Below are 17,450 nucleotides of genomic sequence, written 5' to 3'. Positions count from 1 at the left end.
AGAGAGAAACTCTCCGCGTTCCAAGGTCTCTCCCCAGGCTCGGTCTTGGAGGATTTCCTGAGGCCGTGGATCAGCCATCTGCCGTACGCTGTCCACTGTCCCCGCTGGTTCACGAGGTCCTGCTCACACTCCGCAGGGACAGAGCGCCCCTGATCGGGATCGCTCCAGTGTAACCTGGGCAGCACTGGCACACCATGTTGCTACGCCTGTCGGTAGCAACCCTCTTGGCACAGACCCCATGACGCGGAATCACGACAACCTTCACCACCCGGTCTTGTAATCCCGGCACCTCACAGCAGGACTCCTGCGTGGCTAAACCGATCCGAGTTACGTTGTTCGGCCTCGGTTCTGCGAGATTCTCCGGGGTGGTAGACAATCGTCCATTCGGTTCAAGTATCTGGCCGAGTGGAAGCGTTTTTCATGCTGCTCCGAAACGCGCAATGTTTCTCCCGCCGAGATCCCGCTCCATTCCATCTGGTTCCTCAGGGCTTGGAGCGTTTATACACCCCCCCAGTGGGGCCCCGCCATAAACCTGGCTCTTCATTCTAGTTCTACCCAGTTTTATGACTGCCCTATTCGAGCCAATGTCAACATGCTCCTTGAAATACTGTGTTCCTCAAGGACAAGGGCAGTTATTACCACGTCCGACCTGCCTCCCTACGGAGGTGTCTGCCTTTTATATCTACCAGGATATCTTCCTTCAGGTGGAGAGCAACAATTGCCCTCCTTTGACATCCGTAGGGCGTCTGCAATCTATATCTAGTGGACAGAGCCCTCTCGTAACGCCTCCAAAACCTTCATCGTACCGGCATACCGGATGAAGGGCATACCTGTCTCCTCCTAGAGGACTTCATCTTCAATGATGTGGTGCATACGCACCTCCTGTGTTTGGCCCATGTTCCATAGCGCCTTACTGCACATTCCACCAGGGCTCAGGCTTCTCTGCTGCCTTCCTGGCTCACATACCCTTCCAGGGGATGTATCGTGCTACTACCTGGTCCTCTATCCAGACCATTGCCTCTTTGGTCCAACAGTCCGGAGCTGATGCAGCCTTTGGCTTAGCAGTTTGCATTCTGCGACATCTACCTCCGACCCCACCGCCTAGGTAAGGCTTGGGAATCACCTACAATGGAATGCATAGGAGCAATCACTCGAAGAAGAAAAGACGGTTACTCACCTGTAGTAACTGGTGTTCTTCGAGATGTGTTGCTCCTATCCATTCCAGACCCGCCCTCCTTCCCCACTGTCGGAGTAGCCGGCAAGAAGGAACTGAGGAGCGGACGGGCCGGCTGGGGTATATATCCTGCGCTATAGCGGCGCCACTCCAGGGGGCGCCCAGCCGGCCCGCCGGAGTTGCTAGGGTAAAAATCTTCCGAAGAGCCGTGCACGCGCGGCGCGCACACCTACAATGGAATGGATAGGAGCAACACATCTCGAAGAACACCAGTTACTACAGGTGAGTAACCGTCTTTTCCCTCACCCACCCTTGTCTCTGTAATATCCTAGGAACAACATTGGAGGCTGCTACGTACTCATTATTACAGCGGGGTGAAATGTTTCCAATTTTAATTGGAAAAAGGGATGACATTTTGAGGACATTTCTGATTTTTTAGGTTTTTTTTTTGTTGGTTTCTTTTTTGATACTGGTCACATCATTTTGAAATTCAAAATGTTTTAAAGTCTGAACTGGATTTTTAAAAAAACCTTATTTTTCAAAAAAATATAATTTTCCCCTTTGTTTTTTCAGTCAGCTTGACACTATTGCAGGCAGACAGAGCTGCTCTGAGGAGGTTTAGCGGTGGATGCTCATGATTCTGTATGGCCAGATGTCGCAGCTTTCACTGACAGGGCTGATGAGTAGGTGGTGCACCTCAGAGGTAATTACTGCTAGAAGATGAGAATTAGTAGTATGGGAGACAAGAGAATGGGCAGGATTAAGGCCAGCAGAGGCATTCATTTTAGACCTTCGCTGCAAGTTGAACAGGCAGAATGTCTCTCACTAGCTTGCTCTCATGCATCTCGGTCAGACGAGCCTAAAATTTGATCTGTGGTTTATAATGTCCTCAGAAACCCTTTGGTGACATAAGATTTGCAACCGTAATCAAAGCAACTGGGGAATGCAGACTTAAAACGCAGTGCAATGACTGGCTGAATGCGATGTAGCAGGACTCTATTGTGTTAAGCATTTCCACCCCAAGGAGGCATTTGAAATAACTTGCTGTCACTCTGCTTGGGTTGCAGCTAGGATTGCTCGTAGAAAACTCAGTATGGAAGGGGAAAGTGGCATCTCTATTTATATTACTTAAAAGGAGGATGGGGAGCATAAAGTGTTTGCAGTGTTTGTGAATTTGTTCTTGAGCTGTCAGAGACGTTGGCTTCCTTTCATGCTTATACATTATGGTGCAGCAGTAGCTTCACCGTAGTCAAGGCTGTGCTATAGAGTGGAGTTTTAACAGCAGCTTTACACCTTTGGCAAAAAATCCCCATGCAGAATATAAACTTTGAGCACTATTTTGTGAAAAATGAAATAGTAATTATCAAATCACTCCTTTTTTTATTGGACTGTCTCACTTTTCTTAGTACTCCTTTTGCAAGAAATCTAAAACCTAGCGTGGCCAAAGGACAGCTCCAGAGTGTTTGGCTCTGAGACCTTGGGAGTGGGGGTGGGTCTTAGAGGCCGCACTCCCCTCTGAGCCAGAATGTCTGTCTATACTGTACTGCAGTTTTATAGCCCTGCAAGTTCAAGTCAACGGACCAGAGCCAGCTGCAGGCATGCTACAGGTCTTTTATTGAAGTGTGGTGTTGCTCCTCATATGCCAGTCCTACAATATCACTTACACATCACTAGCGTTTGTCTATAGAGCATAACACAAAACTGTCATTGTGACCTCACGTGCTCTGATCTTCATGATATCAACAGATGAGCATATCTGACCATTATAGAGCCCATGCATTGGGTAAGTTATTTTGCTTTAACACTGCTGAGGTCCCTGTGAAGGAAGCTGGCTGGACATCGAACCTAGATAGATTCAGACTGGAAATAAGGCATACGTTTTTAACAATGAGGATAATTAGCCTTTGGAAAAATGTACCAAGGATTATGGTGGACTCGCCATGTCTGGATGTTTTTCTAAAAGCTCTGCTTTAGGTGTTATTGTGTAGAAGTTCCCAGGCCTGTGTTACACCGGAGGTCAGACTAAATAATCACAGTGGTCGCTTCTGGCCTTAGACTCTATGAAAGGTTTTTGCATTAGAATGAGAGTTTGATGAAGCTGGGGGATCCATTGCTTTAGGGCCTCCATTTGGAGATGGATGCAAAAGCCTCATGGAGAGTTGGAGCGTTATCGACAGTGTGGTGGGCAATATGGAGGTGAAATAGAATGCAACAAATCTTTGCCCCGTGCATTTAACATTTGGGGTGGGTAGGGTGGGTCCTGATGCTTTAGTTGTCACTAAACGTAGTTCTTATTTGCTAACATAGAATGAAGCTCTTTGCCTTCTCCGTTTTGTTTGCATTCATCTGCAAATCAGTCTCCTGCTTATTTTAGTGCTTATTGATAGTTGTGGGCTGCATACTCTGCCTGGTCCCACATTATGAATGTCACGGAGTCTTTCTGTAGCGTCCAGTGGCTTTGGATCTGGCCCTGTTTGGATACATATGGCTGACTGCTGTTGCCAAACTTGAGGGCCTTAGAAGGTACTAAAAAAAAGCTTATTGCCAGTGACTAATTTTGGCTAGAAGAATGAGATATGTTTTGCCTTTAAATGCTTAGCAGGCTTACGCAGATTCTTCATGTAATGAGTGGCTCCATAATGAAAGTTAATGGCTAATTGCACTCTGTTAATTACATTGAAAATGTTATAAGCCAAGCCAGTGAAAAAAGGACCTGGTAAATCACATAAACAATAATACATGACCTTAATTTGTCTGAGCATCACGATGGGTAGGTAATAATGTTCACCATTTGCTGATCACTCATTGGTATCTGTTGAAATAAATCATAAAGTTTCTGATCGTTACTCAGGATATTTCTTCTTAAAATAAATGTTTACATTATTACTATGCTATTTTTGTACAGGGTTGGGCAGTGAGAGCACATGCAAGTGTCATGTAAACTTGAGCATGGGAAGTTTGCACATAAATACACCTCTACCTCGACATAACGCTGTCCTTGGGAGCCAAAAAATCTTACTGCTTTATAGGTGAAACTGTATTACATTGAACTTGCTTTGATCCACTGGAACGCGCAGCTCCCCCGCCCGCCCCCCCCCCAGAGCACTGCTTTACTGCGTTATATCCAAATTTGTGTTGTATCGGGTGGCGTTATATCAAGGTAGCGGTGTACTATGAACATAAAACAGGATTTGTGTAACTCCTGTGTCCTGCATGTAAAGAATGGACCTGTACGGTATGGTTCCGAGTAACAGCACTACCTGGGGATTCAGGAAAAGAAATAAGGCATCAAACTCTCCTTTGACCTATTTATAGGGTCCATTGCTGGGATTCCCTCCAAGCAGAAACCTTTTTCCTCTCAGCGCATCCAGAACACCTCATCCAGTTCTGGAAGAACACGTTATCCAGCTGTCTGGAATCCAAAAGCTTGGTTCCAATCCAGACTCATCACTGCGGTTTCTTTATTGACATTTCATAATGCTACATCTCAGGGGATCAGGCTCAGGTGTAGGGGGTGGGCCAGTGTACACCACAACTCCAATTTACAGAATTATAAATCAGATTCTATGCATATTCTAAACCAGACTAACACATGCACATTACAGTCTACGTGCTATCACACACTTTGATTGGTTGATTGGCTTACAAATTTTGGGACCCAATCCCTGTATAGATCATGAGCTATGAAGCATGCTAGTAAGCGAAGCTGCAGCTTCATGCTTTTCACACATTACTCTCCTTACTATGTATCTTCTAGCTACATATTATTTACAGGGTCACTTGTGAATTCATGTTTTGTCCATTATCAACCTCTGATTCCTTACATTGTTCATTGTTCATGCAAGGCCTACACCCATCACATGTGTTGACTAGAATATGGAATTTTTATTGACTTACAGTAAATAAATAGTTGGCATTTTGCTTATACCTTCAGTTTGAAAACCAGCTGATGCAGCTATTACCCACACCCCCTCAGGTGTGGTGTTCTGTCCCATCTAGTGGCACCGAGACCACTTAGAGAGAGATTAATGAGTCTGTTCTACAGCCTGAGCTAACAGCCATATATGGCTTTTGGCTCATGCACTAAACTTTAGAGGTCCCAGGTTCGATCCTGCCCGCCAACGACCGGGGGCTGTCGGTGTTACACAGCCACAGTGAATATAGTACATCTGTATCCTTCAACTTTAGCTCCCAGGAATGGAAGTGGCTTAAAGCAGTCATGAAATGCACAAATCTTCCTTCCTCTACCCTGACCCAGCACCTTAATGCCCATAGCTAAAAATGTATTTTCAGGAAAGTCAATTGAGTTTGTGGGTATCAGTTGACTTTAAAGGATCATTGTCAGCTTAAAAAAATCATACCTTATGAACAAATATATTTTTCTGCCCATGTTAGTAGTAATGCAGGGGAATGTTCATTTGTTTAAAATAATGGTTTTCATTGCCATTTACTTTTAAAATAGACACGATGCTGTTGACCTTTAGGTTTCATAAGCATATCTCTTTAAAAAAAGGCCAAATTTGAGTTGGTGCTGTCCGTCTGAACAGCATGTGTTAAACCAGGGGTTCTCAAACTGGAGGTCGGGACCCCTCAGGGGGTCACGAGGTTATTACACGTGGGGTCGTGAGCTGTCGGCCTCCACCCCAAACCCCGTTTTGCCTCCTGCATTTATAATGGTGTTAAATCTATAAAAAAGTGTTTTTAATTTACTCTCAGAGGCTTGCTATGTGAAAAGGGTCACCAGTACAAAAGTTTGAGAACCACTGCATTAAACAAAACAAGCGGCTGTTTAAAAGAAGGTAAAAGTAAAAGCAATTCGAGTCATATTCACTATAATCCTCCTGATGGCGTTAGTGGACATGGAAGACCTGGATGATACAAGACAGAACTATACCTGGTCTGAGCAATTAGCATAATGTACATTTGAACTAAAGAGACTTTTCTCAGTCTCCCGGAACACTGTGTATAGCATGGGCTAATTTCTCTTGGCTCTGATAAGACTTTTCATTTTAATAGTGGTTTTCTTCCAGTACTACTGGCTTCCATGAGAATGCAGGGGGGCTGCACATTTGTAGCATGCATTGAGTTCCATCGAATAAGTATTTAAATACAAAGTCAAATACTCAACCCTATAAAGGTGTGTATACCCTGCTCTCCATTCTGTATGATGGATGGATGCAAATGGGAATAAACGGAATGGAAAGGCCTCTGGATCCACACAGAAGCGGGTCAGAGGAAAGGCAACTTGCTCACCTTTCTCAGCCATTTGTGGGAGCTACTCCATATCGACACCACCTTGTCGGGTGCTTCGGACTCTGGGAGTTTGGGGCAGGAGGCAGTTGGGGAGCAGCTGCTCCACAGAGCCCACTTACTTCTGATGACACTGGCAGGAATGTGGAGGGGGCCAGTTCTGCTTTCGCCTTGTGCCTTCGATGCCCCTTGCTGGGTGTGGATGGAGATAGAGGAGAAACATGCAGGCCAAGATGCTGCTCTTGCGGGACCCCTGCCTCTGAGAGGGGGCACAGAGAAGGAATGTGGGGAATCCTCTGTGCTTGGATTTCCTCAAGCCTCTCTACACAGACGAAAAGGAAGGATTTGGCCCGTAGGTTATAGCACCTTGGGTAGATTATTAAAAAGCCAAAGAAACTGATTAATTTTAGGTCATTTTTGGGGTATGCTACACTCAGCTATAATTTGCCTGGCTCCCACAGGAAATAAAATGACATCATAGGCCCAGGACTCATTTTTATCAGTAACTTAATCACACTGAAGGTTTTACTCCCACCTAATAAGGGAGACATGGATTTTTTTTTAATTTATTTAGATGTGCATTTTCTGTGGGCTCTGTTTGCAAAGTGGTATTGAAAGTTTCCCACTTTAGGAGAAGCAAATCATTATGCTAATTTAGTGGGACACACACCAGATTATTTTTAACTTGGAAACCCGTGGTTACCCATTTCTAAGGCTACGATTTAATCAGGGGTATTTTTAGTAAAAGTCATGGACAGGCCATGGGCAATAACCAAATAGTCGTGGGCTGGTGACCTGTCCATGACTTTTACTAAAATTACCCCTGACTAAAGTTTAGGGGGGAAGGGCGCTTCTGGGGATGATGATACTCTGGGGGGTGGGGTTCTGGGGGATGCTACTGATCCTGGAGGGGCACTCTGGGCCTCGCCGCTGCTGGAGTGGGGGTGGGGAGACAGCCTGGACCCACCTGCAGCTGCTGCTGGGGAGGGGGCAGCCTGGAGCGCCACTGTTCCAGGGTAGCACCCGGGACCAGCTGGCTGGGGCCACCGCAGCTGCTGGGGCATCCCTAGGGTCAGCCACAGCAGCTGCTGCAGAAGTCACGGAGGTCCCAGAAAGCCACAGAATCCATGACTTCCATGACCTCCGTGAAAGACTCGCAGCTTTGCCCATTTCTCCTAGAAGAATGTGTTGATTGGGTTGGAGCATAAGAGCTCTGAATCGTACCGTAAAAGTAAAGGTTTGGTATTGAAGTTGGGCAGTTGGCTCATACAGTTCCTTCTCCATACATAACAATGTGTGTTTCTGTTGATTTGTTGGCCAGAGCTGGCAACGATTACAATCTGCAGGAGAATGCCAGGTTTGTCTGGCTTTCACATACTGCACTGGGACAATGTATTTGGAGGACTGAGATTTCTGATTGATTGATAGTTGTGCAGTGTTTACTCGGAGTATGGCGCCTCGGGGCATTGTGGCAGCAGCAGAATATGGAGGGCCCCACGCTGGGACCCTTGCAGGTCAGGAATTGATCTGGCAGCATTTGCTCTCTAACTGCTGGAGAAGCCTCTGACCAGCTGTGTCAGTATTGCCAGGATTTACCATTTTGACCCAAACCTGGCAATGCTTGGCTGAAATTTCCCTTGAAGCTGGCTTTGAAACAAACAAACAAACAAACAAACAAACAAAAAATAACAGGGTTTTGACTAAATTAAGTTTGCAGTGGAAAAATTCAGTTTTGTTTTTAAAAAAACCAAACACTTGAAAACTGAAATATTTTGATACTGAACTGCTGCAGTGCCTCATGGGAATTGCAGTTCAGGTGCCTTGTGGTCCGGTTCGCCTCTATGTGCTTAGCTTTATCAAGAGGGGAGGCCATTGGGTATTATGGGCAATGAAGTCAGTCCATGGGAGCCTGGCCAAGGAGAGGCACATGAGATATAACTCTCAGGAGGCCCTGTGGCAGCATTTTCAGATCAAAATGTTTCAGTTTTTGATTAATACCAAAAAGTTCTGATGAAAAATCGGAATGAAAATGTAGACTTTTTTTTTCCCTATGGGGGTGGGAGGGGACAGCCATTTTTTGACCAGCTCTAATTTGGTATTAAAAGCCCAGCTGCTTAAATCATGTGAAAATCGGAGCTTCCTGTACATTTTTCTAGCCCTTATAGTGACGAAGAAAAGCTTGAAAACATGAGCCCTCAGGTTCAATAAACAGAAATAAAGCTACCCCAAATCTCTTATGTTTTTACAATCTCATGACTTTGGGGAGGATTCTGCCTCTTGGTGTTTGCATAGTTCGGGTTGTCTGTATTTACCACATGGCAGCGCTTACAGATACTTCACTTTCTTTTCTGGGGCGGAAAGGAAGGATTATATCAAAATGAATTTGAAACTATTAACATGTTGTGGGCAAAGAGGTGCTATGAGGCACATAGGGGACTTCCTTGCTGGGCATGCTAGATAACTACTTGTTAGAGCTAAAAAGGAATGACCCTGATAGTGATTAGTGTTTAGATTTCTTGCTGCATGTAATGGAACGTATTCCAGTCATCCAACGGTTACTCCTATTCCCAGGGTTTCTAAACAAAGAGATGAGAGCTAAATTTGGCAGATTGAGGAACAGTGAACACAATTTTAATTCAAGAAATGCTCTTTTCCCCTCTGAAAGCTGGCATGTGTTCTTGCTGGGCTCTGCATACTGATGGCAGAATTGTGCTATCTCACGAGGGATGCACTTTTTTTGTTTTAAAGCTTTTTGTGCTGGCTCAGCATTACAACGTGATTTTTTGTGTGTGTTTGAATTCATGTAGGGCTCTGTGTTTTCAAACTCCTCTTTAATATTCAACATAATATTGTTTTCATTCAAGTAAAATGAAAACCTTTATGAGGCCCACACTGCACTTTCCAAAACTTTCATCCTGTAGCTAGCACTCCACTAAACAACAGGCTCTGCTACGTTGTGATTCAGGTATCCTCCTTTCCCGGGCAGTGCCTGTCTCTTTTTCACTTTGGCAGCACCTTTGGTTGACAAGAAACATCAAATCATAGATAGACAAGGGTCCTGCCTTGTGTCTTTAATATCTTGGGACCAACATGGCTACAACAGCACTAAAATGCCTACTAAAATCAAAGATGTCCATTTGTAGCAGGGGGTCTCAGATGCATTAGGCATTTAAAGTGGGATTCTGCCAGTATTCTAAAAACTGCATTATGAGGTTCTAGGTTTCCAGTGACTCATTAGAATCCATAGACTCTATCCATGCACTGAGCAGACAGACCCCTGCACCCATAGCTTCTAGCAGTACAACTCAATGGAGGATGACAATTCTGTTTCATGGCAATTTTCAAGGGTTTATAATTGTTTATTTCACAGAATCATAGGGTTGGAAGAGACCTCAGGAGGTCATCTAGTCTAACCCCCTGCTCAAAGCAGGACCCAATCCCCAGACAGATTTTTGCCCCAGATCCCTAAATGGCCCCCTCAAGGATTGAATTTACAACCCTGGGTTTAGCAGGCCAATGCTCAAACCACTGAGCTCTCCCTCTCCCCATTGGACCTGGACCCACCGGAAGGTACTATTTTTATATAATCACATTTTGGACCATTTTCTGTCATTGTGTCAGAGCGTAGTCAGAGGAAAGCATGTTGATAAGAACGGCCATACTGGGTCAGACCAAAGGTCCGTCTAGTCCAGTATCCTGTCTTCCAACAGTGGCCAATGCTAAGTGCCCTAGAGGGAATGAACAGAACAGGTAATTATCAAGTGAGCCATCCCCTTTTGCCAATTCCCAGCTTCTGGCAAGCAGAGGCTAGGGACGCCAAATAGCCATGGATGTTTGGCTGGACCTGTCCTCCATGAACTTATCTAGTTCTTTTCTGAACCCTGTTCTAGTCTTGGCCTTCACAACATCCTCTGGCAAAGAGTTCCATTGGTTGATTGCGTTGTGTGAAGAAATACATGATTTTATAGACCTTTATAATATCCCTCCTTAGTCGTCTCTTTTCCAAGCTAAAAAGTCCCAATTTTATTAATCTCTCTTCATGTGTAAGTTGTTCCATGCCCCTAATCATTTTTGTTGCCCTTTTCAAACCTTTTCCAATTCCAATATATCTTTTTTTTTAGATGGGGCAACCACATCTGCACACAATATTCAAGCTGTGGGAGGGATAGCTCAGTGGTTTGAGCATTGGCCTGTTAAACCTAGGGTTGTGAGTTCAGTCCTTGAGGGGGACCACTTAGGGATCTGGGGCAAAAATCAGTGTGGGGATTGATCCTGCTCTGAGGAGGGGGTTGGACTAGATGACCTCCTGAGGTCCCTTCCAACCCTGATATTCTATTCTATATGGGTATACATGTATTTATATCGGGGCAATCTGATATTTTCTGTCTTATTATCTATCCCTTTCTTAATGATGCCCAACATTCTGTTCCCTTTTTTGACTGCTGCTGCACATTGAGTGGATGTTTTCAGAGAACTATCGACAGTGACACCAAGATCTCTTTCTTGAGTGGTAACAGCTCATTTAGACCCCAACATTTGATATGTATAGTTGAGATTATGTTTTCCAATGTGCATTACTTTGTATTTATCAACATTGAATTTCATTTGCCATTTTGTTGCCCAGTCACCCAGTTTTGAGAGATCCTTTTGTAGCTCTTCGCAGTCTGCCTGGGATTTAACTATCCTGAGTAGTTTTGTATCATCTGACAATTTTGCCACCTCACAGTTTATCCCTTTTTCCAGATCATTTATGAATATGTTGAATAGGACTCGGCCCAGTACAGACCCCTGGGGGACACCACTGTTTACCTCTCTCCATTCTGAAAACGGAACTTTTATTCCTACCTTTTGTTTCCTATCTTTTAACCAGTTACTGATTCATGAGAGGGCCTTCCCTCTTATCCCATGACAGCTTACTTTACTTAAGAGTCTTTGGTGAGGGACCTGGTCAAAGGCTTTCTGAAAATCTAAGCACACTATATCCACTGGATCCCCCTTGTCCACATGCTTGTTGATGCCCATCAAATAATTCTAGTAGATTGGTGAGGCGTGATTTCCCTTTACGAAAACCATGTTGACTATTTCCCAACAAATTATTTTCATCCATGTGTCTGACAATTCTGTTTTATTTACTATAGTTACAACCAGTTTGCCTGGTACGTGTAATTGCTGGGATCACCTCTGGAGCCCTTTTTAAAAATTGGCACCGCACTAGCTATCATCCTGTTATTTTGTACAGAAGCTGATTTAAACGATAGGTTACGAACTACAGTTAATAGTACTGCAATTTCACATTTGAGTTCCTTCAGAAATCTTTGGTGAATACAATCTTGTCCTGGTAACTTATTACTTTTTATTTTATACATTTGTTCCAAAACCTCCTCTAGTAACACCTCACTCTGGGGAAGTTCCTCAGATTTGTCACCTAAAAACAGTGGCTCAGGTTTGGGAATCTCCCTCATATCCTCAATTGTGAAGACTGATGCAAAGAATTCATTTAGTTTCTCTGCAATGGCCTTATGGGCATGCAAGTCAAAACCTTGCTTTTGTCTCTCTCCACTTGATTGCAAATAAATACCCTGTGGCAAATGTTGAACTACATTGTGGCTTTAGGTACAGAACTGAACATGACATGACATGTATGTGGCATCACCCCACGAATAGGCCTTGGAGCCTTCGTGCCTTGGTGTATGTCTACACTACCCACCGGATCAGTGGGCAGCGATTGATCCAGCGGGGTCGATAACTAGACGCGCTAAATCGACCCACGAGCACTCTCCTGTTGACTCCTGTACTTCACTGCCACGAGAGGCACAGGCGGAGTCGACGGGGGAGCGGCAGCAGTCGACTTACCACAGTGAAGACACCTCAGTGAGTAGATCTAAGTACTCGACTTCAGCTACATTATTCACGTAGCTGAAGTTGCGTAACTTAGATTGATCCTCCCCGCCCCCTTCCAGTATAGATCAGGCCTTGGAGACACCCCAGTGAGTGCATCTTAATTCCCTTGCTGCTGCATCTTTGCATTTGGCAGGGGGTGTTGCTGCTACTGCAGACCAGCACAACATTAAGTTAAGGCACATTCCCTGCCAGTTTAGCAATGCTGGCTGATCAGTTAAGGGTGGGGGATTAATCTCGCGGCTACCCACGTTAAGCCTACCTACTCTGCTTTGAGTAATCTGAACCACAGGCTGGGCAGCCAATGCAGTAGTCAAGGGAGATTCTTGTTCTGCCTCACTCCTGTCCATGGGCATGTAGTTCAGGGTGGAACCTAGACTAAGATTTATAAATGTAGGGAACACCCCTTGTCATGGGAACAGAGCGTTATACTCTGTACCTAATTTCTTTAGATATATGCACACACACACACACACACACACACACACAAATTGCTTTAGTATTTTATCAGTTTTCTTAATGCGTGTAGTGTCTTGAGTCACCCTAATGTTTTTAATGTATTGTTGGAACAGGTATCATTTTGTTAACATGGGAATGATAGTTATAATCTCAGGATTTATTGTCAAAGTGTGATACTTAACTCAGTGAAAACTACTTTCAGTTCTATATATTTATACTGTTATGAGTGGGGGAAGTGAACAAATTGGCCGCATTGAGCATACAGTAATAAGTCAGACACCTTTACCGCTAGGCTATAATACTGTTGAAACAAACCTGGCAACATCATTTGCTTTAGGATGTGGGGAACAATGAAATATTTCCTCATTTAGCCCATCACTTGTGGATAGTCTCTTCACTTATTTCAGAAGATTCATCGAACTCACTGCTTGAGATCTGTGGTTGAGGGCAAGGATCACAAAATACATGAAGAGCATTGAGGAAGTGTTTAGTGGGGGAAGATGTATCACTATGCATGCCTGTGTGACCTCCCAGACATCTGCCTATTGTCTTGGGGCCGTGGCACATTTTGTAGCCTGCACAGGATGTATTAACCTGGCATGATGTACTATAAGCAACAGAATCATGACATGGTCCTTCCTGAATTTGTCTGAACATCTGGTTGGTATATGTGGAAATACATAAGACAGAGGCCAGGGTTATAACATGGAAGGAATCAAGCACATGCATGTTCTATAGGGCAGTGAAATGTGACTCCTATGATGACCCTTACATGAGTCAGTACTAGGGATATTTTAAAGCAGATCGTAGAATCATAGAATCTCAGGGTTGGAAGAGACCTCAGGAGGTCATCTAGTCCAACCCCCTGCTCAAAGCAGGAGCAACACCAACTAACTCATCCCAAGCTGGGCCTTAAAAATCTCCAAGAATTGGATTTTACCGTATCCTGTGATTTCATGTCCTAGCTACAGCTGTAAAGAATCAGCAAGTCGAGAAATATTCCCCTCTTCAGAAATCCAGCTTTGTAGAAATTGCTGCTGTGGACTGATGTGTTTCTCACGCTAAGATCCTGTTTAGCTCAATTTCATCCCCAGTTTCAGAAGGACTTTGCTGTTATGGTTATATGCCTCCTTTGAGACCTGCCAATGATGACCTACTCTAAGTTGGCTTCAGATTTATAGTAAAAGGGGTAACCTGGTGTCTAACTTTCTTGATTCTTATCAGTGTATGCAAATTATAACCATCTCTGCATGCCATGGACAAGAGCGCTTTGTGTCTTTGAATTGAATCAGTTGGCTATTTAATGGGCAGAGAAAGAACAACCAGATAAGTCAGGAGATAAATTCCTGGAAGAGCATCAAGAAAATTATTCTTAATTCTCTGCCTTTGCAGAAACACATGATCCTGCTCCAGCAACCCCAGCTTCATCAATAGCTCTTCGCTCTTGTGGAGATGGCACAAAAGACAGACATGGAGAGGTACCTCTCTGGTGGCTTATTTGGGGAAGTAGTAGAAAGCTGAGGGAGTAGCAGGTGTTCACTCTAGCAGAAAAAGATTCTCTTCTCCTGTCCGTGCTGGCAGCATTGTCCGTTATCTCTGATATTCTGGGACAATCAGTAGAGGTGTTTGTAAAGCTCGCTTGGAGAAGGTTTTTACAGCCCATTAGTTCCATGGATATGAAAGAGCTTTCAAACCAGGGTACATACAATTGGTGGGGGATTCTCTCCTAACATTATCTCAGCAAAGGTGGGTCAGGAGCTGAGCTCTGTGTGTGTCATGGGATAGTGCTGCATTATAATAGCAGGCGAGGAAACACCAAAAGGCCTATTTTTTTTCTCAGGCCTCTCCTTTGAAGACAGGCCTTTTGGGACATGAATAAATGGGGTTCTTGCACCTAAAGATATTGTTGCTCTGTAATGCTGAGGTAGGACAGAAAGATGCTTGTAAAAGGACATGTGGCAAGTATGTGAAGGGTTAAAGCTGAATAAAGATTGAGTCCAGTCCCTCTCAATTGCCTGTGCTATGTGCTAATTATCAATGGCTTTCCTGTTCACCTCGCAGAGCGTTTGTAAGACAGCTCATGGTAAAAACCCTACAGTAGAGCTGGTCCAAAAATTTTCAATTCAACTTTGTTCCATTAAAAGACGATGTTTTTTTGTCAAAACCAACATGTTTTGTGGAAATGTATCAGTTTGACAGTGTGTGTCAGGAAAGTTCTCAGCTCTAGGATGAATTTCTGGGGGAGGGTAAACACCGCAGTATGGTTAAGGCAGCAGCTGGGATATGGGAAACCTAGTTTTCCCCTGTTCTCGCTCTCCAGCCAGTGAATACTGAATTATTTATACAAAGTGGAACAGCTCGACCAGCCGAGATTGAGGGAGACGGACTCTATAGTACCGTGTTTAGGGTACTTTCTCCCTTGGAATGTGGGAGTTACAGGTTCAAGTCAGTGGTCTGACTCAGTCTCCCACATCTCGGGTGAGTGCCCTAACCACTTGACTATTCTGGTCTCTTTCTCTCATGGTTTTTCATGAAAAATTCCCCAGGGTCTCATTTTCACATTGTACCTGGGAAAAATAATCCCTACTGTACATACGCAATGGTGGTTCTAAATTAGCTGTTACCACCCAAGAAAGAGATCCTGGAGTCACTGTGGATAGTTCTATGAAAACTTCCACTCAATGCTCAGCATCAGTCAAAAAGTCTAACAATGCTAGGAACTAGTAGGAAAGAGAGAGAAAATGAGACAGAAAATATTATATTGCCACTATATAAATCCATAGTGCACCCACACCTTCAGTACATTGTCCCGTTCTGGTTGCCCTGTCTTAAAAGGATAGAGTACCAGAGGAGTAGCCATGTTAGTCTGGATCTGTAAAAAGCAACAGAGAGTCCTGTGGCACCTTTAAGACTAACAGATGTATTGGAGCATAAGCTTTGGTGGGTGAATACCCACTTCGTCACCCACGGAAGCTTATGCTCCAATACATCTGTTAGTCTTAAAGGTACCACAGGACTCTCTGTTGCTTTTTAAAAGGATAGAGTGGTTCTGGAAAAGGTTCAGAAAAAGGCAACAAAGATGATCAAGGGTATGGACTGGTTTTCATATAAGGAGAAACTAAAAAGATTAGGCCTGGTCATTTTAGAAAAAGAAACTACTAAGGGGGGATATGATAGATGTTGATAAATTAATGAATGGTGTGGAGAAAGTGAACAAGGAAGTGATACTTACTCTTTTACACAGTACAAAAACCAGGGTCACCCCAAAATTAATAGGCAGCAGGTTTAACACAAACAACAAGTACATTTTCACACAATGCTCAGCTAACTTGTGGAATTCGTTGCCATGGGATGTTGTGGTGGCCAGATGTATACCTGGGTTAAAAAAAAAAGGACTATATAAGTTCATGGAGGATAAGTCCATCAATGGCTATTAGCCAAGATGGTCAGGGATGCAACCACATGCTAGGGGTGATCCTAAACCTCTGAGTACCAGCAGTCCGTGAGGGGAAGGTGAAAATTGCCCTGTTCTGTGTTCTCTCCCTGATGCTCTAGTATGGGCCACTGTTGGAATCAAGATACCTTGATTTTTTTTTCTAAAAGAACTGTTATTTTCCTATCAGCCCTACCCTGCAGTATTACCCAGCCGCTGTTTTAATAAGGAATAGCTTCAACAAGAGACTGAATTTGTTATTTATAAAATGAATCTTTTTTATTCATTTGATGTCAAATTTTTTGTGCACTGGGTGTTTAGAAAAAGCAGCAGGATAAAATCATTTTATTGTCTGTAAGTGTCACCAAATATGATCACTCCGAAGGAAATGTATGGTCCAGGTTTTAAGGTCTAAGGCAGTGGTTACCAAACTTGTTCCGCCACTTGTGCAGGGAAAGCCCCTGGCGGGCCAGGCCGGGCCGGGTTGTTTACCTGCCGCCAGGGCCGGCTCCAGACACCAGCCCAGCAAGCAGGTGCTTGGGGCGGCCAAGGGGAAGGGGCAGCACGTCCGGCTCTTCAGCGGCAGTTCGGTGGCGGGTCCCTTTGTCCCTCTCGGAAGGAAGGACCTGCTGCCGAAGAAGAAAGCGGCACGGTGGTGCTGCTGCCGAGGTGCCGCCGATAGCAATTGCGGCTTCCCACCCCCCCCACTGCTTAGGCCGGCAAAAACCCTGGAGCTGGCCCTGCCTGCCGTGTCTGCACGATCAGCCGATCACGGCTCCTAGTGGCTGTGGTTCTCTGCTCCAGGCCAATGGCAGCTGCTGGAAGCGGCACTGGCTGAGGGATGTGCTAGCTGCCCCTTCCAGCAGCTCCCATTGGCCTGGAGCAGTGAATTGCGACCACTGGGAGCCACGATCAGCCGAACTTGCAGACACGGCAGGTACACAGACTGGCCCGGCCCACCAGGGGCTTTCCCTACACAAGCGACGGAACAAGTTTGGGAGTCACTGGTCTAAGAGAACATGAATACAGAAAGCTCAGCCCACCAAAATATATGTCTTGAATGTGTCACTTTTGACGTATGGCAGGCTATTCTCTATTTCTCTGCTGTATGCTATGACTCTATGGCATTCCAGTGGCATACCATTTTGTGAGTGGGCTAAATGCCACCTTAACTGTTAGACATGAGTGATGGTAGGTATTGCAGAGAGCTAGAAAACGAAGGGAATTCTAAATTAT

The 17,450-nt window shown here is 44.6% G+C and overlaps 1 protein-coding gene across 11 annotated transcripts in view; it reads left to right on the top strand.

Moving 5' to 3' along the window:
• MDGA2 (MAM domain containing glycosylphosphatidylinositol anchor 2) overlaps positions 1–17,450 on the top strand; it is a 632,812-nt gene that overhangs the window by 205,326 nt on the left and 410,036 nt on the right. The window contains exon 1 of one of the 11 annotated variants that reach the window (XM_039537892.1): positions 2,905–2,957. The exons of the other annotated variants lie outside the window; for them this stretch is intronic. Within the exon in view, the coding sequence (XP_039393826.1) occupies positions 2,921–2,957 (37 nt within the window). The 5' untranslated portion in view covers positions 2,905–2,920. Of the gene's footprint in view, positions 1–2,904; positions 2,958–17,450 lie in introns of those variants that run through there. 11 annotated transcript variants of the gene reach the window in all.

This window comes from Mauremys reevesii, linkage group 4 (genome assembly GCF_016161935.1).
Source record: "Mauremys reevesii isolate NIE-2019 linkage group 4, ASM1616193v1, whole genome shotgun sequence".
Classification (NCBI taxonomy): Eukaryota; Metazoa; Chordata; order Testudines; family Geoemydidae; genus Mauremys; species Mauremys reevesii.
The sequence above is the reverse complement of the archived record's forward strand: the minus strand, read 5'-3'. Positions and strand labels throughout refer to the sequence as shown.